This window comes from Theropithecus gelada, chromosome X (assembly GCF_003255815.1).
Source record: "Theropithecus gelada isolate Dixy chromosome X, Tgel_1.0, whole genome shotgun sequence".
NCBI lineage: Eukaryota > Metazoa > Chordata > Mammalia > Primates > Cercopithecidae > Theropithecus > Theropithecus gelada.
In genome coordinates, this window is record NC_037689.1 from 41,906,095 (window position 1) to 41,932,839 (window position 26,745).

The 26,745-nt window shown below is 37.2% G+C and overlaps 1 protein-coding gene across 6 annotated transcripts in view; it reads right to left on the minus strand.

Moving 5' to 3' along the window:
- RPS6KA3 (ribosomal protein S6 kinase A3) overlaps positions 1-26,745 on the minus strand; it is a 116,423-nt gene that overhangs the window by 26,093 nt on the left and 63,585 nt on the right. For all 6 annotated transcript variants that reach the window (XM_025373627.1, XM_025373628.1, XM_025373629.1 and 3 more), the window contains 9 exons: positions 19,803-19,883; positions 18,919-18,998; positions 18,213-18,319; positions 13,237-13,274; positions 12,568-12,710; positions 10,886-10,956; positions 1,581-1,669; positions 1,027-1,091; positions 847-949 (listed from right to left, as the gene is read on the minus strand). In XM_025373627.1, coding sequence (XP_025229412.1) covers positions 847-949; positions 1,027-1,091; positions 1,581-1,669; positions 10,886-10,956; positions 12,568-12,710; positions 13,237-13,274; positions 18,213-18,319; positions 18,919-18,998; positions 19,803-19,883 — 777 coding nt within the window. The remainder of the gene's footprint in view (positions 1-846; positions 950-1,026; positions 1,092-1,580; positions 1,670-10,885; positions 10,957-12,567; positions 12,711-13,236; positions 13,275-18,212; positions 18,320-18,918; positions 18,999-19,802; positions 19,884-26,745) is intronic.

A 26,745-nucleotide genomic window follows, 5' to 3' on the forward strand; every position in this document is an offset into this window, starting at 1 on the left:
TACCTCTTGCTTTCCGGGATACCTCTGAGGCACTGTATCTGATCTGTTCTGATTGTGTATTGCCATTACAACACCAACATCGTAGTCCCTCGGAGCCTAGAAAATAGCTAGTTCATTTGAAGAATATAATAAATCAATGAATTATAGGGTTAATGGTATTCAAAATTAATGCTGTCCCATTGAATTTCCTGAAATGATAGAAATTTTCTTTATCTTTACAGTCTAATATGATAGCCACTAGCTACATGCAGCTTCTCAACATTTGAAATGTGCCTAGTGTGACTGAGAAACTACATTTTAAATTTTAATTAATTTAAATTTAATTAGCCACATGTGGCTACTAGCTACCATATTAGAAACTGCAGCCCTCAATAATAACCTATTTGGGGGACAATGGGGGAGATACAAGGTTGATCTACAGCAAATTTGGGAGATTTGAAGACAGCATAGAGAGTTATCCAGGAAAAGATTTTCTTTTTTTCTTTTTGAGACAGTCTTGCTCTGTCACCCAGGCTGGAGTGCAGTGGCACAATTTTGATGCACTGCAACCTCCACCTCCCAGGTTCAAGTGATTCTCGTGCCTTAGCCACCCAAGTAGCCGGGATTAGAGGCACATGCCACCAAACCCAGTTAATATTGGTATTTTTAGTAGAGACGGGGTTTCACTATGTTGGCCAGACTGGTCTCGAACTCCTGGCTTCAAACGATCTGCTCGCCTCAGCCTCCCAAAGTGCTGGGATTACAGGTGTGAGCAACTACGCCCAGAGTCTGGAAAAGATTTTCTGACTGAACAAGAAAAAAATATATTTGTTGTCTTATATTTGGGTTTTCACATTTTCTCCTTACCTTTGGGAGTTTTTGCAGTAAACTCAGGATCAAAATAGAATGTATCTTCAGGCCTGCCCGTTGCAGGTTTAAATGGTGGATGAATTTCTCTTCTATACAGTTTCTAGAGGGAAAAAAAGAGACTTAGACATATTTTAATTATAAAGAAATATTTCAAGCAAGTTTTCATTCTATACTTACATTCCAGTCTATTGTTGAGAAAAATGAATGTCTTTTAATTTCTTCAACTCCATCTGGTCCTGCACCTATCAAAAATGGATTCATTGGTAATTTTATTTCAAGGAGAAATATACATATTGCTCAGCCTTTGTTTTCAATACTTGTCTAATTAATTAATTAATTAATTTTGAGACAAGGACTTGCTCTGTCACCCAGGCTGGAGTGCAGTGGTGTGATCTCAGCTCACTGCAGCCTCAACCTCTCAGGCTCAAGTGATCCTCCTACCTCAACTTCCTGAGTAGCTCAGACTACAGGTGCATACCACCATGCCTGGCTAATTTTTGAATTTTTTGTAAAGATGAGGTTTTGCCATTTTGCCTAGGCTGGTCTTGAACTCCTGGACTCAAGTAATTCTCCTGCCTTGGTCTCCTAAAGTGCTGGGATTACAGGCATGAGACCCCATGCCCAACCTTGTCTAAATAGTTAATAATTCCACCACAAAACAAATATCTACTCCCCCCGAAAAACAAACACCAACAAACACACAACATAAACAAATTAGTTAAAATTTTTACCTAATCTGTTTGCAGGATTTCGCTTGAAAAGCATTCGCAAAAGACTCTGGGCTTCAGGACTCAAAAACTGTGGCATTCCAAGTTTGGCTCTAAATAATAAATCCACATAGTATTTTACTTTTTGGAGGCATCTGTATTTTTATTTTTAAAAATTCTTAAACTTTTTGAGATACTTGTAGATTCACACTCAGTTGTAAGAAATAATACAGAGAGATGCCCTGTGCCCTTTACCCAGTTTCCCCCAATGGTAACATCTTACAAAACTACAGTACAATATCACATCCAGGATATTGACATGGAGACAATCCAAAGATCTCATTCACATGGCACTGGTTTTATTTGCACTTATTTGTGTGTGTGTTTAGTTCTATGCCATTTTATTACATGTATGACTTCTGTATAAATATGTCACAGTTTGTTTATCCATTATCTGTTGAAGGACATTTGGGTTGTGCCCAGTTTCGGGCTAATATGAATAAAGCTACAGTGAACATTTATGTACAGGTTTTCATGTGAACACATAACTGAATTTTAGCGCATAAGCTAATGAGCTTTTTCACTTTTCAAAATTTTGCAAAGAGCACTGTGAAAGTAAGATCATTTGAATCCTAGTTCTGGCTGTTACCAAGAACTTTGTGACAGTGGGAAAGTCAATTATTCTGGGCCTGTTATCATTTCTTTATAAGCAAAGGGATTTGACTCTAGACCAATAGCTCCCAACATATAGCCTTGGAACTCCTCCTCAAAGGGAATTTAAGAAACCTAACATTTAAAGCTGCTAAGAGAACATGTGTTTCATATGCCACTTTTTCCTTTCTATTCCCTTTAACAGACCCTGAAGGGAAGGGGAACTGTGGGAAAGAGGATTGTGAAATATTGAAGATACACAGTCTAAAAACTGCTGGCCTAGATGAACCTGAAGGGCTGTTTCAGCTCTAATTTTAATTCTTTTTCCAAACCTACAAATTAAAGAAACCAATAATCCTGTAAGTATGACAATAATAATAGAGCTGGAGAAAATTCCTATTTCAGAAACAGATCCATTTATTATTCAGTGGGTTGTTACTGAGCTATTACGTGCCAGACACTGTTTAGTGCTGACGATACAGAGATAAAGACAGCCCATGAACCTCATGGTCCATGGTGAAGATGGATACAGGCAATGCTAGTACATTAAGAGACAAATGCAGAAGAACATATGCAAAGAGTGACAAGGGAACAATAGGGAATATTTAATTTAACATGGGAGATTATGAAAGGTCTTGAATGCAATCTAAAGGCTAACAATTTATTCATTTGGCTAGTGTTTCCCCAAATTTTACTGAATAACATTAATCCCTCTAGATAGTTAGCAACTTGACTATCTCATCACCCAATGAGCTTGTAGAATGCTATTATATCCCCCTATTAGAGACACAAAATTAAAATACACTGCATATAAAAAGGCTGAGAAATCTAGAGCAAACAAATCAGTTTTTGTTTTTGTTTTTTTTTAAAGACAGAGTATCCAGGCTGGAGTGTAGTGGCACAATCTCGGCTCGCTGCAACCTCTGCCTGCTGGGATCAAGGGATTCTTGAGTCTCAGCCTCCCAAGTAGTTGGGATTACAGGTGTGTGCTACCACACCTGGCTGATTTTTTTGTTGTTGTTGTTGTAGAGATGGAGTTTTGCCATGTTGGCTAGGATGGTCTCGAACTCCTAGACTCAAGTGATCCTCCCACCTCAGCCTCTCAAAGTGCTGGGATTATGGGCGAAATCAGTATTTTCTAAGTATTTATTTCCAGCACCTCTTTTTCAAAGAATATTTATTAACATCTTGTACAATTAATACTCTCTTGGACAAATCTGGGGAAACACTATTGTATTAGGTAACAGGGATGCAGCAGAGGTCCTGAAACAGTGAACTAACATGACCAGACTTATTTTCAAGAAGGTAACTCCAAGGGTAGTAGAGAATAATTTGGAGTGGGAAGAGGTCATAACTGGTAGGCAATCAACTTAGGAATGTGGTCAGATAGTGTGGGTAATAGGTCACTGTTTTCTGAATACTTTCAGCAGTGTAATTCAGAGGAAAGGCTGGAACAGTGAAATAATTCTGAGATCGAATATGGAGAATACCTAATTATGCAAAAGAGAGAAGGAATAAAAAATGATTTCCAGGTTTCTGGTTTGGGAAAGAGGGTGCATGAAAATGCTGATAACTGGGAGTATAAGAAAAGAACAGCAAATAAAGATACCTTTAGTTCAAAGATGTGAAGTCATGCATGTAATATATTTTGGGAGGGCCAGGCAGGTGAGTAAATGGAAACACAGGTCTAATGCCTGGTAAATTCATGTAAGAAAGAGTGATTTGAGAGTAATTAAAATATGGAGGGTAGTTATAGGAAAGACAAGTCAGTCAGGAAAGAGTGCAGAGGGGGAAGAAAAGCATATCATAGATGGATTCTGGGGGACAAGACCATTTAAAAGGTAGTCAGAAAAAGAACAATTTGGGGATTAAAAATAACGAATGCAATTGGCTGAATCACACTGATTATTAAATCCAATTAGTTTATTATAGTAAAATAAGAAAAAGCAAAGTCAAAACACAAAAACTCAACTCACTGGATATTACCCCTACTAGGAAGGAACTAGGGCTCTGACATTAGAAACAATTAAGAAAATAATTAAGTATTTATTCTCTTTTTCTTGGATGAGCCTTAATTCAAGTAATTAAATCATCATAGTTGATGAGGGAAAGTTTGTTGAGAAAATACCAGCTAATAAATGAGGAAGGAATAATAATAATAGAAAATCACGGCCGGACATAGTGGCTCATGCCTGTAATCCCAACACTTTGGGAGGCGGAGGTGGGAGGATCACTTGAGCCCAGGAGTTTGAGACCAGCCTGGCAACATAGCAACATATCATCTGTACAAGACATTAAAGAACTTGGCTGGGCGTGGTGGTGCACCTGTAGTCCTAGCTACTCGAGAGGCTGAGGCAGGAGGATCGTTTTAGCCCAGGAGTTTGACGTTGCAGTGAGCTGTGATCATGCCACTGCATTCAAGTCTGGGCAACAGAGCAAGATCTTGTTTCTAAACCACCCCCGCCCTTTTTAAAAAAAAAAAAAAAAAAAAGCAATTCATCACTTTTGAATTCCTTATAAAATAACTGTTCCAAGTAATGATTATTAATGGATAGAACCATTAGTTAAAAGCATGACAGGGAACTTTACAATGGAGGAATCAGCTGCAACCACTGGAGCCCATCACTTAAAGTGGGGGCAACAAGGTATTGTAAGCCTCCTGATATAATAAGGACCACACAGTATTAGCTGTGAAATAATCTTGCTAAACGAATTTAACCAAAAATAGGACAGAGGATCAAGTTAATAACACTAAGGGAATAAAAAAAGTTTCCATACTCTTAGGAAAAGACTAATTGTTATGTAACCATGGTAACAAGAGAACCACCAGAACTAGTTTTAAATCCTTTCAGTTGGTTTAAAATCCATTGAATTGATCAATGACAACTTGCCTAGTGAACACCTGCAAGGATGAGTAACTGCTTTTTGTCTCTGAAAATTAGCCAAACAGGAATGGACTCACTCCAATAAACACACCTGAGTGCCCACTGATCAACAACAGTCCCACCCAAATAATCACATTCTTACAGATAATGTCAACCCACTTATAGACCTGAAAATCTGCCAGTTCTTGAGCTCCACCCTTCCTCAAAACTCTATATAAGATTAGTGGTCTACTGTGTTTGGGGAGACTTTAGCCTTACCATAGCAAGGAATAAAATAAGTTTTATGCTTTATTTCAGATGTTGAGAGGGGGTCTCATTCTTTGACAAGATAAATCCAGAAAGCAGAGTTCCATAAAACAACTGACTTGGTTTCTACAAATAAACAGCAGGGGAAAAGCAGGGATAGATTGTTCTAGACTAACAGAAGTTTAAGAAGTACAACCAAATGGAAAGTGCAGACTTGATTTGGATCCAACTGTAAAGACACAGTTTTGAAGAAAATCTGAAAAAACTGGTTAAGGACTGATGATAACTAAGCATTATTTCTAGTTTTATGTGGATGTGTAAGAAAACATCCATATTTTTAGCAAGGCAAACTGAATTAAGTAGATATGTCTGGAATACTTATAATACTTCAGTAAAGAAAAGAAAAAAAGAATAGATAAAGCGAAATGGCCAAATCTTGATAAATGTCGAATCTGGGTGACAGGTACATGTGTTCACTGAATTATTCTATTTTTGAGAATTCATTTTTGAAAATTTTTATAATTAAAAAAGGAAAAACAGGAAGAGAAGAAATCATGTAAAAGTGACCAAAAGGGGAATGGTTAGAGAGGTGGGAGAAGCAGATGAAAGTATGAAAAACTGGAGGGAGGGAGTGGCCAACAGTGTCAAATACTCAGAGATGCCTTTCTTGAGTGTCCCATCTAATACGGCTACTGCTTTCTGCTCCTTCCCTCACACAGTAAAGGGTCACTATTACAAGTACAGACTTCTGATTTATTATCCTTATATCTCCTATTACTACCTGAAATTGTTTAGATATTAATTCCTTGTCTCCCCCACTAAAATATAAGTTCTGAAGTCCACCAAAGACCTTTTTAGTCTTGTTAATACTACGTCTCAAGTATGAGTAGCAAGAACTGAAACCTCTGTTAAATGAATTGTGTGAATGAATGGTACAGAGTCATCCTTTTGACAACTTGCCCCTGGTTTTAGCAACTAGAAGACCACTGATAGCCACAGGGAGAGCAGTTTCAGCAGAGTGGTGGGGATGAATGACAAATAGGCTGTGAAATAAAAAAAGCCAAAAAAGTAGTAACAGAAAGCACAGACTACTTCTTAAAGAGGCTTTGTGTTGAAAGGATGCAGGAAGATGGTACACTAACTTGAAAGGAAGGCCAAGTCAAAGAAGGATTTAGTTCTTCAACACGAGAGTGTTTGTTCGCTGAAAGGGAGGGATCAAAGTAGATGAAGTGATAAAGGTTCAGTGATGAAAGTTCAGTGAACATTCATTTATGTAGCACATCTTTTTAGACGTTTTTTATTGTGTAGAATAATATAAAATACCCCAAAAAACCCCGAACAAAAACACCCAAAGTACATAGCTCAATTATTTGCCACAAACTGAACAGTCACCTGGCCAAGACACATAACATTGCCAGAGCCTCTCATCCAATGTGACCACTTTCCTTATTTTGCCTCAGGCTTTTAGCCATCTAAATATGAACCCTAAAAACTATGCTTTAGTTTTGCCTGCTCTGTAAACTTTACAAATATAATCATATAGTACTTTTTCTTTTGTGTCTGAACTTCCTTAGCTCCACATTCTTGTGAGATTTATCTAAGCTGTTGCATGTAACTGTGGTTTGTTCATTTTCTTTGTTGTATGGCATACTACACCCATGGGCCAAGGCTTCAGCCTGTTTTTGAATGGCTCTCAGGAATTGTTTTATATTTTACAGGGTTGGAAAAAAAATACAAAGAATATGTGACAGACGCTGTGTGTGGCCCACAGAGCCTAAAATACATATAGTAAATACAACTCCTATTGTATTCGACTGTATGAATATACCATCATTTATTAATTCACTCTTCTGTTAATAAGGTTTCCACTTTTTGGCTATTACAAATAATGTTGCTATGAACAACTTTGTACTTGTTTTTTGATGTGTGAGTAACTAGATTCTTTTAACATGGGTCCATGTCTAGGAGTGGGGCTAATTGGATAAGGATATACATATATTTGTCTTTAGAAGATAAGGACAAAAACTGCTTTCCAAAGTGGTTATATGAGTATTGATATTCCTTCCAGCTATGTATAAAAGTTGCCACTGCTTCACATCCCACCATTTTGAACTGTCAGTCTTTTTATTTTTTTTTATTTTTATTTTCAAAATTTTTGAATAGGGCAGCAGTCTGGGCCACAAATGGTTCAGAATGCTCCTTTCAATCTTTTTAATTTTAGCCATTCTGGTGAGTATGCAGTGATATTTCCTTGTGATTTTAATTTGCATTTTCTGATTAACGAGGTTGAGTATCTTTTCATAAGTTTTTTGGCCATTGAATATTATCTTCTGTCAGATCCCTAAGTCTCTTGCCCATGTTTTTATTGGGTTGGCTTTTTCTTATTGATTGGGGTTCTAAATAGAATGGCAATGATTTTTATGTACGGTGGAAGGTAGGAATTTTTAAAAATTTTTTTAAAGCAAATTTTTTTTTGAGACACAGTCTTGCTCTATTACCCAGGCTGGAGGGCAGTGGCATGATCATGGCTCACTGCACTCTTGACCTCCTTGGCTTAAGCGAGTCTCCCACCTCAGCCTCCCAAGTAGCTAGGACTACAGGTGTGCACTACCACGCCTGGATAAATTTTATATTCTTGAACTCATGGCCTCAAGTGATCCACCTCAGCCTCCCAAAGTGCTCGGATTACAGGTGTGAGCCACCACTTCCTGCCTATTTTTTATACAAATATTTAACTTTTCCAGCATGATTTATTAAGAAAAGGCTATTCTTTCCCTACTGCTCTGAAATTCCCAATGGTTGCAAATTAAGTGTCCACATATATAGATATGTTTCTGGGCTCTTTATTCTATTGCATAGATCTACTTTCCACACTTGTTTCAATGCCGTATTAATTATTGTTATAATAAGACTTAATACCTGGTAAAGCAAGTCTTCCTATCTTGGTCTTCGAGTATTTTAGCTATTCTTGGTCTTTTGTATTATCATATTAGAATCAGTTTATCAAGATCCACATTAAAAATTGTTAGGATTTTAATTTTATTTGCATTGAAACTATAGTTTTGTCATCCATTATAGTAGCCACTAGCCACATACGGCTACTGAGAACCTGAAATGTGCCAATCCACATTTTGCAAGTGTAAGATACACTGAATTTCAAATGAGTATGAAAAAAACTGGTTGTAAACAAATACCTCAATCATATTTTAACATTGGTTACATGCTGAAATAACATCTTGGGTACACTGGGTTAAATAAAATATTACAATTAACTTTCTTTTTACTTTTTTATTTTTTGAGACAGAGTTTCACTCATCACCCAGGCTGGAGTGCAGTGGTGTGATCTTGGCTCACTGCAACCTCCGTCTCCCGGGTTCAAGTGATTCTTCTGCCTCAGCCTCCCAAGTAGCTGGGATTACAGGTGTGCACCACCATGCCCAGCTAATTTTTTTTTTAGTAGAGACAGGGTTTTGCCATGTTGGCCAGGCTGGTCTTGAACTCCTGACCTTAGGTGATCCACCCGCCTCGGCCTCCCAAAGTGCTGGGATTACAGGCGTGAGCCACCACAACCTGTCTCTTTTTACTTTTTTAAATGTAGCTACTAGAAAACTTAAAATTATGTATGTGGTTCGCATTATATTTCTTTTCTTTTCTTTTTTTTTTTTTTTTTTTTTGAGACAGGGTCTCGCTCTTCACTCTGTTGCTCAGGTTAGAGTGTAGTGGTGTGATCAGGGCTCACTGCAGCCTTGACCTCCCAGGCTCAAGTGATCCTCTCACCTCAGTCTCCCAAGTGGCTGGGACTACTGGCACGTGCCACCACATCTGGCTAATTTTTTAATTTTTATTTTTGTAGAGATAGGGTTTTGCCATGTTGTCCAAGCTGGTGTCAAACTCCTGGGCTCAAGCAATCTGCCCACCTTGGCATCCCAAAGTGCTGGGATTACAGGCATGAGCCACCATGCCTGGCTGGTTCACATTATATTTCTAGTGGATAACACTGATCTATAGAACTGTTATCTTTACAACACTGGGTCTGTCATAACATAAACACAGTATATCCTTTCAAGTTATTTTGGTCTTTTAAAATTTCTTTAAATAAAATTTTCTGGTTTTTTCAACAGAGGTCTTACATAACTTCTGCTAGATTTATCATTAGGTATCTGAGAATTTTTACATTGTTGTAAACAGTAACCTCTTTGAAAATTCCATTTTTTTTTTTTTTTTTGAGATGGAATTTCACTCTTGTTGCCCAGGCTGGAGTGTAGTGGCACGATCTTGGCTCACTGCAACCTCCGCCTCCCGGGTTCAAGTGATTCTCCTGCTGCAGCCTCCCGACTAGTTGGGATTACAGGCGCCTGCCACCACGCCCGGCTAATTTTTTGTATTTTTAGTAGAGACAGGGTTTCGCCATGTTGGCCACGCTGGTCTCGAACTCCGGACCTCAGGTGATCTGCCCGCCTCGGCCTGCCAAAGTGCTGGGATTACAGGCGTGAGCCACTTTGCCCGGATAAAAATTCCATTTTCTTTTGCTAGTATAGAGACACAGAATAGATTTTTGTTTATTTACCTTGTATCCAGTAACTTTGTTAAACTCTTATTAATTCCAAGAATTTATATGATCACTGGATTTTCCTTTCTTTTTTGAGACAGGGTTTTGCTCTGTCACCCAGGCTGGGGTGCAGTGGAACCATCTCAGTCCACTGCAGCCTCAACCTCCTGGGCTCAAATGATCCTCCTGTCTTAGTCCCCATCCCCCACCCCCCAAAGTAGCTGGGAATACAGGTGCTTACCACCATGCCTGGCTAATTTTTGCATTTTTTTGTAGAGACAGGGTTTTGCTATGTTGTGCAGGTTGATGACTGGATCTTCTATGGATACAGTCATGTTATCTAAATAATGATAATTTTATTTCTTCTTTTAAACTTTATACTTTACTTTTTTGCTTGACTTACCATATTGGCTAGGACTTCCAGGACAATGTGGACAGAAGTGAAATAATGGGCATCCTTGTCATATTACAAATCTCAAAAGTAAAGCTTTCAGTATTTCACTATTAACATGAAGATAATATGAGTACTCTAAATCTATGCAGTCTGTTCATATTCAAACCATGTAATATTGATGAATTTCTTAGTTATTTCTTATACTACAGCCAACACTCTAAAATCTCATTTTTTTAGTGTGAAACATTTATTTTATTTTACTTTTTTTGAGATAGAGTCTCGCTCTGTTGCCCAGGATGGAGTACAGTGGTGTGATATCAGCTCACTGCAACCTCCACCTCCCGGGTTCAAGGGATTCTCCCGCCTCAGTCTCCCGAGTAGCTGAGACTACAGGTGTGCACTATCACACCCGGCTAAGGTTTGTATTTTTAGTAGAGATGGGATTTCACCATGTTGGCCAGGCTGGTCTCGAACTTCTGATCTCAAGTGATCCATCTGCCTCGCCCTCCCAAAGTGCCGGGATTGCATGCATGAGCCACGGCGCCCAGCCTAAAGCATTTATTTTAAAATCTCATCAAAATATCTATATTAAGGGAGTACTTACTTAAGAATCATAGTCATTGTTTCTTTTCGATCTTTTCCTTGGAAAGGTAGTGTACCAGTAAGCATTTCAAACTACAGAAAGGCAAAACAATCAGAAGTATTAGTCAATAAATATAAAATCTCAAGGTCAGAAGGCAAAAAAAGCATCATCTTAATTATATTCAAATATTTTAAAATTGCTATGTAATAAGTGTTTTCTATTTCTACCATATTCGTTACTGAAGTTCTTGATAATTCCTAAAACAACTGAGCTATACAGTTTTTTTTTTTTTTATGGAAATCAATCACATTTTTATTTTTGAGACAGGGCCTGGCTCTGTAGCCCAGGCTGGAGTGCAGTGGTGCAATCTCAGCTCACTGCAGTTTCTATCTCCTGGGCTCAAGCAATTCTCCCACCTCAGCTTCCCGAATAGCTGGGACTACAAGCCTGTGCCACCATGACTGGCTAATTTTGTACATATTTTTTTGTAGAAACAAGGTCTCAGTATGTTGCCCAGGTTGGTCTTGAACTCTTGGACTCAAGGGATCCTCCCCCTCCAGCCTCTCAAAGTGCTGGGATTACAGGCATGGGCCACCATGCTCAGCTTCAACAATCACATTTCAAATGGCAATTTTAAAGTGTAGATATGTGAACAATTTGATAAATATGCCAATTTCATATGAACTTACATTTTATTTTTTTTGAGACACAGTCTCACTCTGTCACCCAGGTTGGAGTGCAGTGGCACGATCTCGGCTCACTGCAATCTCCGTCTCCTGGGTTCAAGTGATTCTCCTGTCTGGGATTACAAGTAGCTGGGATTACAGGTGTGTGCCATCATGCCTGGCTAATTTTTTGTAGTTGTAGTAGAGATGGGGTTTCACCATGTTGTCCAGGCTGGTTTTACAGGCATGAGTCACCACGCCCAGCCTAATTTTTGTATTTTTAGTAGAAACGGGGTTTTACCATGTTGGCCAGGGTGGTTTCGAACTCCAGAGTTTAAGTGATCTGTCTGCTTTGGCCTCCCAAAGTGCTGGGATTATAGGCGTGAGCCACCACGCCTGGCAGAACTTATTTTATTTTTTTTGAGACGGTGTCTTGCTCTGTTGCCCAGGCTGGAGTGCAGTGGCATGATCTTGGCTCACTGCAACCTCTGCCTCCCAGGTTCTAGCAATTCTCCAGTCTCAGTCTCCTGTGTGGCTGGGATTACAGGCGTATGCCATCCTGCTTGGCTAATTTTTGTATTTTTAGTGGAGATGGGGTTTTGCCATGTTGGCCAAGCTGGTCTTGAACTGACATCAGGTGATCCACCCGCCTCAGCCTCCCAAAGTGCTAGGATTACAGGTGTGAGCCACTGCACCCGACCAAACGAACTTATTTTAAGGGTCACTTACTAATAGATTTCTGGACCAGTTTCTCCAAAAGAGTAAATACCATTAATGCTTTAGATTGTTACTATTAGCAGGAAATCTATGGTAATATATATATATATATTTTTTGCCTTTTCAAATTAGGACGAGATAGAAGCAGCTAATAGATTTCACAGTCCTTCTATACTGCATATAATAATTTTTCTTAGTTACTTATTACATATGGTATAAAATAAAGAAAATAAAAACACCAGTTTCTTTAATATTCACTGCTAATCCTCACTTAACAAACAACCTCCTTCCCCCCAAAAAAACCCCAAATTCAAACCTTACCATTAACACACCAAAAGACCACCAGTCAGCACTCTGAGTATGACCTCGACGATTAACTACTTCTGGAGCCATATACTCCACAGTTCCACAAAAAGAATATGCCTTCTTTTCATGGTCAATAGACTCTTTACTTAGGCCAAAATCTGCCAAAACAAATATAAATATCCTACATAAATTTGCACATGTAAATTTTAAACTTTGAGTTCTGACATTAATCATTTAAATTTTCTAATACAAGTTTTTTTCTGTTTTTGTTTTTTTGAGACGGAGTCTCACTCTGTCGCCCAGGCTGGAGTACAGTGGTGCCATCTTGGCTCACTGCAACCTCTGCCTCCCGGGTTCAAGTGATGCTCCTGCCTCAGCCTCCCAAGTAACTGGGATTACAGGCGTGCACCACCACGCCCAACTCATTTTTTTGTGTTTTTAATAGAAATGGGGTTTTACCATGTTGGCCAGGCTAGTCTTGAATTCCCGACCTCAAGTGATCCACCTGCCTCAGCCTCCCAGAATGCTGAGATTACAGGGGTGAGCCACCACGCCTGGCTCTAATACAAGTTTTTAATTTTAATACAGTGTATTACTCAATATTTGTACCTCAATCAACCTTAAAGGAAAGTATATATTGTAGGAGAAAATATTTTAATAAAATGAGGATTTTTTTTTTTTTACCTGTTAACTTGATGTGACCTTCTTCATCAAGAAGTATGCTGAAAAAAACAAAGAAAATCTTTTAAGAACACTAAACAGAGATTTATAGAAGCTAAGACTGAAATTACATCCTTAAGCATCAGATCACCATATTTATTCTAAAATATTGCTTTAGACTGTGAATAAGATGGCAAAGGCAAAGGAGGAACAAATTATTTTTTGGACACACATTTATAACAAATCCCAAAGGCAATGCCATAAACTTGTACTAATATGCCAGGGGTACTTGAAAATTATTAGGAAAAGAATCAAATCACCTGTACTCTTCCCAGCTGCTCTTTCTAATGCCTTTCTACAGACGTAGTTTGACTAAATCCCCTAGTGCCTGCATTAATAGACAGAGGGTCCACAAATTTAATTCAAAAGCATCAGACGTGTCATTCTCTTGGTTATTTTATTTTGCCTTTTTTTCCTTTTTGTGGAGAATAGGGTCTCACTACGTTGCCCAGGCAGGTCCTGAACTGCTGGGCTCAAGCTATCCTCTTGCTTCTGCCTCCCTAAGTCCTGGGATTATTCCCTAAGGTGTGAGCCACTGCGTGCCCAGCTGTCTTGGTCATTTTAAAGGTATCTGACTCAATCATTATTTCCTTATTATTATTTTTTTTCCTGACACGACCTTTACACAATCTTCTTCTCCCTCCCCATACTCATTGTTTTTCATTGATCCCTCCCTTCACTATACATATTCTCCAGGTTTTCTCTCTTCCCCCAAAACTGTGAGCTCCTAGAAGGTTTGACCTTATTCATCTTTATAGCTCAGTGTCTGGCAGTGTACAGTACAAATAAGAAATGCTGAATAAATAAGGCCTGTTTGCAAAGGGCCTACAGGGCATTCCAAATAGTTTGGGCTTCTTCTCAAGGACAAGGGAGACCATAAAAGGTGTACATTCATGGAGGGTAGAGAAATTTACAGAGAAAATAAAGTGCACTTAGTGAACTCACTGGATCATAATAAAGAACAACTGGAGAATGACACTCACATTTCTGGCTTGAGCAGATACTTGAGTGGAGAGTAATGCTATTAATCAAGGAGCTACAGAAAGGAGAGAGTACTAAGCTGTAAGCCAATAATTGTGTTAAGTTGGTGCAGAAGTAATTAAAAGTAATGGCAAAAACTGCAATTGCTTTTGCACCAACCTAATATTTCTGGATAGGTATGGGGTCAAGCAATAAACTGTTTCACTTATATTTAAAGCTATCCCACAATATAGGCATTTCCTTACTTTTAACTAAAAAATGTGCAAGTCAAATTTTGTTACAAAATTTTACTATAACAAAAATATTACCAACCTTTCTATTTCATAAATGCAAACATAATTACAACAAAGTTTACCACTGAAGGTAATTCAGTAGGGACATATTTTTCAAGTTTCTTTCATCACAAGCACTTGTTATGAAAAATATTAGTATTGATTATGCTTAATTATGAAGAGATCAACACATTTAGAGAATATAAAGGGCATTATTAGGTACTATAGAAATCATCCTCCCTTCTAATGAATACACGAAAAACAGTTCTAAAAACAAAACAAACTTCAAGTCATTCTTGGTAATTCTGAAAGAAAAAAGGATAATATGGCTGAAAGGGCATTAGTTGTGCCTTCTATAGCAAATGCATTCTTTTAAGATAACCATGCTTATAGTGTATCTTTGAAAGAAAAAGTCAACTGTATCACTCTTAATAAACAACATTCCTTTTCAATGGTTACTAATTATTTTTAGTCATATTTATTATAACAGAGTTCTAGTTTAAAAGAATCTGAAAAACCCTTAACAGTTCATAAAATATTTGGCCTAAAAATTTAAATTCCTCCCAAGTTCTGTATGATGGTATTTACTTGTATGATTTACCAAGTAAGTGTTATTTCGAATTAATAGCATCATCTAGACATGTATGTTTAAGATCTTAATATAAGCAATCTTCTCTACATCTGATCTTATTAAAGCCTTGAGACAAGGCTCATACTTTAATATAACTTTATGACCAATGCCAATACAATGGTCTATGGTAAATATATTCAATTAAATAGCATAAAACACATTTTTATGAATGTTTAATCTTATGTTTATAGTAATTTTTCTAAGGACTATATGCTTGAATATTCATTCTCACCAACAATTATATTTTGTGTCACAATAGTTATAAGTTGGGAAAATAATCAGGAAAACTCAGCAGTTATTTGGGGAATAAAAACAAAACCATATGAAACTTATCCAAAAACAATAAAAAACAAACATAAAATATAAAAGTATAACAATTTCTAAATGATCACTTAGAAGAGTTCCAGATGAGCATTTCCCCTCTTCCGGTGTTAATATAGAATTTACATTTCATACTAACATTTTTTTTTTTTTATTACGCTTTAGGTTCTAGGATACATGTGCAGAACGTGCAGGTTTGTTACATAGGTATACACATGCCATGGTGGTTTGCTGTACCCATTAACCCATAATTTACATTAGGTATTTCTCCTAATGCTATCCCTCTCCTAGACCCCAGCTCCTGACAGGCCCCAGTGTGTGATGTTCCCCTCCCTGTGTACATGCGTTCTCATTGTTCAACTCCCACTTATGAGAACATGCAGTATTTGGTTTTCTGTTCCTATGTTAGTTTGCTGAGAATGATGGTTTCCAGCTTCATCCATGTCCCTGCAAAGGACATGAATTCAGCCTTTTTTATGGCTGCATAGTATTCCATGGTGTATATGTGCCACATTTTCTTTATCCAGTCTAGCATTGATGGGCATTTGGGTTGGTTCCAAGTCTTTGCTATTGTGAATAGCGCTGCAATAAACATGCATGTGCATGCGTCTTTATAGTAGAATGATTTATAATCATTGGGGTATATACCCAGTAATGGGACTCCTGGGTCAAATGGTATTTCTGGTTGTAGATCGTTGAGGAATCGCCACACTGTTTTCCACAATGATTGAACTAATTAACACTCCCACTAACAGTGTAAAAGCGTTACTATTTCTCCACATCCTCTCCAGCATCTGTTGTTTCCTGACTTTTTAATGATTGCCATTCTAAGTGGTATGAGATGGTATCTCATTGTGGTTTTGATTTGCATTTCTCTAATGACCAGGGATGATGAGCTTTTTTTTCATATGCTTGTTGGCCACATAAATGTCTTCTTTTGAGAAGTGTCTGTTCATATCCGTAATATTCAAAATTCTTGATAAATATGATGGTTGTACAACTCTGTGAATATACTAAAAATCAATGAATTATACACTTTTCATTTTTTGAGACTGAGTTTCACTCTTGTCACCCAGGTTGGAGTGCAGTGGCACCATCTCAGCTCACTGCAACCTCCACCTCCTGGATTCAAGCGATTCTCCTGCCTCAGTCTCTCGAGTAGCTGAGATTACAGGTGTGCGCCTCCACGCCCGGCTAATTTTTGTATTTTTAATAGAGATGGGGTTTCACCGTGTTGGCCAGGCTGGTCTCAAACTCCTGACCTCAAGTGATCCACCTACCTCGGCCTCCCGAAGGGCTGGGATTACAGGCATAAGCCACTGCATCCAGGCAATGATTTAACATATGAATTACAACTCAATAAAGCTGTTTAAAAATATTCCTGGTAGAGCAAGGCTTGTGCTTATATGCTTATAAAAGGCGGGGGGGACCCTTTCTTACTCAGTGGTAAACATTAACAAATTAAATTAAAACAGAAGTGTGTACAATTTAAATAATATCCGCTTCTTGATGACTGTTACTATCAAACCTGTGGGAAATTTGCTCAATCTCACACTTAAAATTTGAAATTACATGGAGAAGAAAATTTTCGATAAATGGTATTTGGGGGAAAGAAAGGGTTAGCTCTATACCAACCCTCCTACCAAAAAGTTTCTAAAAAATGGAGTTAAAAGAAAAAAAAAAGAAACTATAAAATTAGAAGGAAAATATCTGATCACAGAACTCAGGAAAGCCTAAGAATGAAAGTCAGACTAAATCACAAAAGAAGACTGGTAGATCTGCCTGAAGAAAAAAAATGCATAAATTAAACAACATAAAGTTGAAATGGAAAGACTAGAAAAAATGTAATTTTTTTTTTTTTGAGACAGGGTCTCACTCTGTTGCCCAGGCTGGAGGTGCAACGGAGCGATCTTGGCTCACTGCAGCCTCAATGCGCCAGGCTCAAGCAATCCGCCTGCCTCAGCCTCCCGAGTAGTCGGGACTACAGGCGTGTGCCACCATGCCCAGCTAGTAGTTTGTAGAGACGGGGTTTTGCCATGTTGCCCACACTGGTCTCCAACTCCTGGGCTTATGCAATTCAGCCTCCCAGAAGTGCTTGGATTACAGGTGTAAGCCACCATGCCAGGGCAAAAATAACATTCCAAAAGAAAAATGAACAAAGGCCATGAGCAGAAAATTCACACAAAAATACAAATTGCCAATGAATGTAGATTTCAACCTCATTAAAAATTAAAAAATGGGCCGGCTGTGGTGGCTCATGCCTGTAATCCCAATACTTTGGGAGGCTGAGGCAGGTGGATCATCTGAGGTCAGGAGTTCGAGACCAGCCTGGCCAACATGGTGAAACCCTGTTTCTACTAAAAATACAAAAATTAGCTGGGTGTGTTGGCAGGCACCTGTAATCCCAGCTACTCGGGAGGTTAACACAGGAGAATTGCTTGAATCTGGGAGGTGGAGATTGCAGTGAACTGAGATTGCACCACTGCACTTCAGCCTGGGCAACAAGAGCAAAACTTCATCTTTAAAAAAAAAAAAAAAAATCAAAGAATGCACACGAAAACAGTATTTTTTAATTAAATGAGATTTTTAAAGTATGAAACTACAGTGTTAGCAGAGATGTGAAGCACAGGCACGCTAGGGTAATACTGTGGAGTTTCATGAAGTCACTTGATTTTTTTATAATCTCCTAAACAATTATATTACATTGTATTCAACTTAGTAGCATGATTCCTTACTTTTCTGGTTTTAAGTCTCTATAAATTATTCCCAGGCTATGTAGATGGTCTAAAGCAAGTGCAAGTTCAGCCAAGTAGAATTTGACATCTTCTTCTGTGAACATCACCTAGAATAAAACAATAATTTTTCTAAATTTATTTTCTTTTTGTGTCTGTAATTTTTAAAGTTCCACTCTAGAGTTTAAATATCCTAAAAATTTTATAAATATGATAATTATACATAGCTTTGTTTACAATTTACTCATGAAAGAAATTTGCAAAATTATCTAATCAGTCAACCAATCACTTACTAAATACTAACTATACACTATGGGAGAAATAATTTTACATTTTGTTGTTAAGTAACAAGTATATTCAGGTTGTGCCACTGTTGTCCCATGACAGTAACATTTTAGAAATGAAAAGTGATCTTTAAAATGCACACTTCATTTCCAGCACTAATTGTTTAAGGATAACTTGTTGATACATTATTGCTTCTGGAAAAAACTATAAAAGAAGCAGAGTTAAGACAAAGACTGTTTGTCAATTTAAAGTCCTGCTTTCAGAATAAATTCAAAAGGTAGGAAAAGAACTCTTTTTGGGTCTGATTCTTCAAGAATCTTGTGCCACTAGAGAAAATACAGTAAGCATAATACTGAAATATAACAAAGCTTTAGTTCAAACAGGATGCATATAAATAGATTAAAAATAGAGATTAATTATATACCTCTTTGGATAAGCGTGTAAACAAATCTCCTCCCCTGAGAAAATCCAAAATAAGATACAACTTCCCTTCAGTTTGAAAAGCTGAATGAAGAAATGAAAATTTTCATTTAGTTCACCGTAATGTTTTTAGGCTTACATTAGGTCATTCACAAATGAATATTTTAGCAAATTAATTATATCAAATGTCCAAACTTACTTTTACTTAGAAGAAAACCACTGATTTATCTTAGTTTCCATGTGGAAATGTTAAATACAGTGCTTCTTATTATAGAATCACTAGATTTTCAACAGGCAAGTCACTCAGGAATACACCAGTTCTAAACCCATGATACATAAGAAAAACTCCTAACAAAAAACGACTTACTTAACTACAAAATAACATACAAAAACCATGCCACTAGCTACAGAAAAAAATGTGGGTTGGTTAGATTTAATCACACATAGTAAGAATCATCACACCTTTACCCACTGAGAAAAGGCATATGGCTTTGGGGAAAAGAACAGCAGTGACAATGGTTTTAGGATGTTCACATTAGGGATCTCTTTGGCCTTTGGGGTTGGCTAACACATATAGGCTATAAAAGGCTAGTATATTATTATTCATTATTATTACAATAAAAAAGCAATAATTATCATTACCTGTTCCTATGGCTACCACTCAGAAACTAACTTTATAATATTTTTTTAAAACATAAGCTAAACACAATAAAAGCTTCTAAAATTTGTCTAAGAAATAATGGTTTAATTTTCATGACTTTTTACTATAAAAGATCTGCTAACCACATACAAATATATATATATATATTTATATTAGTTTATCTGAATGTCCTCAGGGATTCTGAGGGATGAGGTGAAGGGATGATGTGGGAGATGGTTCATACTTACCATAATGCAACTTGACAATAAAAGGATGATTAACCTCTACCAAGATATCACGTTCCATTTTTGTCCGAACTCGGTCTCGAACTATAAAAGATTGTATGTATGCTACATTGTAATATCTTTCAAAGATAATCTTCAAAACAAATTCTTTTTGGTGCCCATGTTAAATAAAATTTTGCTTATGTGTACTAAAACGTGAATGTTTTGTCATTCTTGAATTTACAAAATAAATAATGATATCTTTTACTACATTACATAACCAAAGAAAGTAGTGTATATTTATAAAATCCATGCTTTTAAGTTGGAAAAAATACAGAGAAAATATTAGGTATTGGCTTTAACATCAAATGCACAAGTATTTTAATCACAGCTGTGACAAATGACAAAAAAGCATGCGACTTTTAAAAAACAAGGCATCCTAATAGTAAAACATAAAAAACAAATAGGTTTCAACATTCCATCAGTCCTACCAATCAAACTCAACAAACATTCATTAAGCATACCTAAAATGGGGCAGACATGGGGTAAAGGACAGTTATATCCAAAGAGATCTATTTTGAGGGAAGAAGAAAGGAAGCAAGAGGGAGAGAGAGAGAACATACTGTGGTACAGCTGAAAGAACAAACGTTTTTTGGAGTTTAGACAGAAAGATATGAATTCAGATCTGTGCAATCTTTTTTTTGACAAAAACTTAAGCATCACAAGATCTGTACAATCACAAGCAAGATACTTATTTAAATTATTTGAGACTCAGTTACCTTTCGGCTATACAATGGGGATAACACTACTGTAGCTTTGAGGAGCATGTGACCATTTGAGATAAGGTATGTACCTAGAGCCTGGTATGTATGAGATATTCAATTAAATGGTAGCTATTGTTATTATATCCAAAGTAGCACCATGAATATGATTAAGGGATAAAATAATTTACTACCAGCAATGAGTACTGCGGGATTCAGAGAAGGGCAAGATCCGTCTTACTTGCATAGGAAGGCTAGAAGAAAGATGTAGGGTCAGGGCGCAAGCTTTAAGACTTTTGGAGGGGATATTTAGATGGGTAGGAAGGATAGGCCCTAGAAAACAAGAGTCTAAGCACGGAGTACCCAGTGCAAGCAAAGACATGAAGGCATGAATGATGAACAAGAAGGAATCAAATGAGATTTACTACTGTGCCAAGGTGAAATGGGGAGGATCCAGATTGACAAGTTGGAATGCCAAGATGAATTTACATTTGACCCTGTGAGCAAAGCTTTTATTCAGCAACCAAATATTTCCTGAGCAAAGTGTATGTGCAATGCACTAGGGATATACATACAAATAAGATAATCTTCAAGAAGCTCATGATCCAGTGGGAAGGACAGACAAGTAAATAAATGATTATAATACATTCTAAGTACTCTGAATGGTTATATGAAACATTAAAATAGAACGAATAGGAGACTCTCTGGTGGAGGGAGAAAGTTGAGTTGGTTTTATTTTCAGTTTAGGGTGAATGCAGATATTTAAAATATAGAAATAAGACCTCTGGGGAAAATAAACAAAGCAGCTAAAAAATGCCCTATTTTTTCCATTCTACCAGTTTTCTATCCCCAACTGGGAGATTTTCATGCCACTGACTGAAAATGGGCAAATCAGAAATAGGAATCAATTGCTCTTGATGTCTATGCAGCTCTTTTAACTGACCTGTCCAGTTAGTATATCAAATTCAATAGCAATCTCTGATTTCACTACCTTGCCCTATTGATACAACTCTGGTGTCTTCCTTGTTATATCTGATATGCCCTCTTTTTTTTGAGATAGGGTATCACCGTCGCCCAGGCTGGACTGCAGTGGTGCGACCTTGGCTTACTGCAACCTCCCCCTCCTGGTTCAAGCGATTCTCCTGCCTCAGCCTCCCGAGTAGCTGAGATTACAGGCTTGCGCTACCATACCTGGCTAATTTTTGTATTTGTAATAGAGACGGGGTTTCACCATGTTGGCCAGGCTGGTCTCAAACTCCTGACCTCAGGTGATCCACCTGCCTCGGCCTCCCAAAGTGCTGGGATTATAGGCATGGGCCACCATGCCCAGCCTGATATGCCCTTTGTACTTTGTATGTGAGTGAAGTTTATCACCAATACCTGCTGATATTTCTAGTTCTAGTCTAGCTTAAATCTATCCTTTTCTCATTATTATCACACAATTTTGGATTGGTTCCTATCACCTTAAAGGTGGATTCCAAAGTCCTACATCTTTCAGTAAGTATACAAGGCTTATCACTTAAAAATACCTCCTCTGCTCAGTAAGCAGCAAAAATATCCATCGATACATGCACTGTATATCCCTCTTCTCTTATTTTACCACAATGAAAAGAACAATTATTTGGGAGTCAAGAACTACAGTTTAGTGGCTATACTAATAACTAGATGAACTCATAACTACCTTGGTCAAATAATTTCATTTCTCTGGATTTCCTGTTTCCTCCTCTATAAAATGAAGGATTGGAACCAACATGATTTTCTTGTGAGATAGTTTTCTCTTCAACATTTCCTTATATGTAACATTGATGAGACCTTGTTTAACTGAAAATGAGCAGTGAGAGTCCTTCACTAAAGAATTCCTTCATTTTGTCTAAGGTAGGCCTGTGTCATAATTCTAATCTCGTTTCTTTTGTTTATGTAAAGACCTAGTGACAATTCTAAATCATCCTATCATGAGGAATTTTGATTAGTATATACTAATTCAGAAGAAGGCATGTTTTATATTGGCCAGCTTCTAATCCCAACACAGAATTCGTTAATACTAACTCATGCTGGCAAAGCAACTAGATTCCTCTGAAATATTTTTTCTTCTAGAGTAATTATTAGATTTAAGCCCTTCTTGACTGAACATGAGAATGAAGAAGAAGAAATGTTGTTTATGTTTCTAGGACTATGTATTAAGAAACCTTTTTAAGCAGTTTACAAAAGCTTTTAGACAAACAGACCACTTTAATAGGATAGAAGTCCCCACTAACTTTATCTAACGTTATTGACTTCTATTTGGCCCCATTTATCGTATTAATAGGAACTTTAAAATGGGAAGAGACTTCTGGTTAAACATGGATATTCTACTCTCTACATTCTCCCAAAACCCCATGGAAATGACAATAATGGAAAAACTGCATCAACTCACAAGGACAGGAAGCAATAGTAGAAGATGGGTAAGTGGTAAACTAACAAAGCAGACCAGAGAAAGCTAAAAATCTAAGCCTAAGGAAAGGAAGCCAATGAAAAATAAGCAAATTCTTGCCATTGAACTCTTTCCAATCAGCTTTCTAGCAGTTGACTCTTAAAGAAAAGATAGCAAAAGATCCCCAAGCATTTGGATAAAGGCTCTAAACATGAAAAACATCAAAATAAACAGAAAAAATGGAATAAAGGGAAACAAACAATATGAGGAACAGAAGATAACTTAAACACAACACAACAAAACAAAACTCATTCTTGTAATTTATGTCCATTGTGGGAGCAAAGATAATATGGCACCTCACCCTTTTTAAAGCTTCTTGTTCTTGTTTAAAAAGGGTGGTGGGGTGGAGGAAGGAACAAGTATCCTCAACAAATAAACTACAAGAAAAAGATAAGAAATAGAGAAAGAGCTCATAGATGAAAAGACTTAAAAAGATATCAACCAATTGCAAAGTTGAGACCTTATATGTATGAATCCTAATTTAAACAGACTGCATAAAGAAACACAAATTTTAATAGTAGGGACAACTAGCAATGTGAACAAAGACTGGATATCTTTATGCTTATTTTTAAGGTATGATAATACAGTTGAATTATTTCTTTTAGGAGTCTTTTTTTTTGAGAGAGAGTCTCGCCCTGTTGCCCAGGCTGGAGTGCATTGGCGTGATCTCGACTCACTGCAACCTCTGCCTCCCGGGTACAAACAATTCTCCTGCCTCAGCCTCCCGAGTAGCTGGGATTACAGGTGCCCGCCACCATGCCCAGCTAATTTTTGTATTTTTAGTAGAGAGGGGATTTCACCATATTGGTTGGCCAGGCTGGTCTCAAACTCCTGACCTCGTGATCCACCTGCCTCAGCCTCCCAAAGTGCTGGGATTACAGGCGTGAGCCACCGTACCCAGCCAGGAGTCTATCTTTTAGAGATATATACTAAAATATTTATGAAGAAATTCTATAGTATCTGAGATTTCATTCAAAATATCAAGAGGAGAAGGAGAACACTGATGAAAAAAGGCTGACCATGAGTTGATAAATGTTGAAGCAGGGAGAAGGGTATATGGGGGCTCACTATATTCTTCTGTCTTTTTCTTAAATGTTTGATACTTTCCATAATTAAAAAATGTTTTAATGAAATAATCAGAGAACAAGAAAATCTAGGAAATGAAAAGCGATGGCAGAAACAAAAAGGTCAATAGAAGGGTTGGAAGATGGTTGAAGAAATTTCACAGAAAACAGAAAAAATGGAAAATAGAAGATGGAAAAATAAAGAAAATTAAGGAACAATTCAGGAAGTTTAACCAACATATTCCAAAGAGTAGCACTTACAAATGTAGAATAAATGACAAAAACTTTCCCAAGACTGAAGAAATGAGTTTTTAGGTTGAAAGAGACCACCTCATATATGATATGACATAGTTTTAGAAACCCACACTCAAGAATACCACTATACAAATTTCAGAACACCAGGAATAAAGAGTAGATTCTAAAGACTTCCAAAGAGGAAAAGCAGCTTACACACAAAGGACTGGGAGTGAGACCAGCAATTAACTTCATCACTATAACACAGGAAACTAGAAGACAATGGAAGCAACACCTTCAAATATCTGGTGGAAAATTCTTTCTGACCTAGAATTTTATACTCAGCCAAATTATAAACTAAGTGAGGGGGTAGAATAAAGCCATTTCCAGACATGGAGGGTCACAAAAAATTTAGTATCCATTTACTCATTCTGAGGTAGCTATGAGAAGACGTGTTCCATCAAAACTAAAAAGTAAACTGAGAAAAAAGTAGGTACAGAATTTAGGAAAAGAGACTGAATACAGAAAAGAAGTGAAGGAAATGTGACTCTAGTATACTATTTCGTTTAGCTAGGAACAATTTTTATAAAGCTATAACAATGAAAACATTATTGGGAAGATGTGAAAAAGGAATCTGTGAGTGGGTGGCAGCATGAGAGAACTGAATCTTAGTCTTCCATGTTAGAAAGGCAATAGATTATGTCTCCAAATGAAAACAAAGACTTGCAATATAAAAGTGTTGAATATAAATGTTAATGGCAGCAGCTAAAGAGATGAAAGTCATTGTCTCTGGGGTTCAAGAATTAGGATAGGCAGGAGGGTGGGCAAAGCATAGCTATGTTATATGATAAGACTCTACAGATATTCTTTTGATAAAAATTTAAGAACACATTCAGAATTATTCAGCAGTTTAAAGTTCCAGTAAGTCAAATATTTTCATTTTTCTATGATCTCTTTTATAGCTTATATCTATAAAATTTTACATACTTGTAGTAGCCCAATTTGTTCTAATTTTCACTACATTCATTTTTGTAATTACATTTAAGATACTTTATTTTAATAATATCCTAAGTGGTAAACCATAATTTTATAACATTCCTCTATTTTTCCTTATTAAAAATTTTTTTTTAGGGACAGGATCTCCCTCTACCCAGGGTGGAATACAGTGGTGCAATCAAAGCTCATTGTAACCTTGAAGACCTGGGCTCAAGTGATCCTCCTGCTTTAGCCCCCCCCAGTCAGCTGGGACTACAGGCACACACCACCATGCCTGGCTAATTATTCGATTTTTTGTAGAGATGAGGTCTCACTATGCTGCCCAGGCTGGTCTTGAACTCCTGAGTTCAGGCAATCCTCCCACCTCAGCCTCCCAAAGTGCTGGAATTATAGGAATGAGCCACTATAACTGGTCACAATTCCTCTAGTTTTCCAGTGTGTATGTGAGTTCTAACTTCTTGCTACTGTAAATAATGTTGCAACAAGAATTTTCAAGCCTATGAATCCATTTTTTGAAGCTATTTCCTTAGGTTAATGTAGCAGCAATAATGGCTTTCCAATGTATGCTGCCATCATATGAAATAACATGCATTCATCTCACTCTGTCACCCAGGCTGGAGTGCAGTGGTGTGATCACAGCTCACTGCAACCTCAAACTCCTGGGCTCGAGAGATCCTCTTGCCTCAGCCTCCAGAGTAGCTAGAATCACAGGCTTGCACCACTACACCAATCTGATTTTATCTTCATTTTTTGTAGAGACAGGGTCATGCTATATTACCCTAGCTGGTCTTGACCTCCTGGCCTTAAGCCATCCTCCCGCCTCAGCCTCCCAAAGTGCTAGGATTACAAGTGTGAGCCACTATGCCCAGCAAACTTTATTATTTTAATATGCATCTTTGACTTTCACCAAAACTGAACATTTCCCCAAAGATTATTTATCTCCGTGTGTAAACTTTATTCAAAATCCTCCAGATGGAGGATATAATGGTATTTCTTATCAATTCCTAACTCCTTCATTCTTTTTACATTTATTAGTTGGAATTATATTGCAAGAAAGAGTTTTCCCTTTTCCCCCATTAATTAATTTATGAATTAACCTATGGCTTCTTATTTTATTCAACTGGGTCGTAATCTATCACTATCATTTATTATTGCAATGTTTAAGTTGCCCCAGATTTGGCCAGTAGAAGCCCCTTAGCTAACTCCTTATATTAATATATTTTCCTGTCTTCCTATTTATACTATTTTTCATTATATGAAATGTCAAAAATTTTTAAATTACTAATTTGTTTGTAATTTGCTCAATATTTTCTCACAAGTTTCCTAGATGTGTTAAGTTGTAAAATTCAGTTAGGGTGGAGTTTGTTACGGTGTTATTTTCCAGGTTGCTCAGGGGTATTTCTTTTTTTTTTTTCTTTTTTTTCTTTTTTTTGAGACAGAGT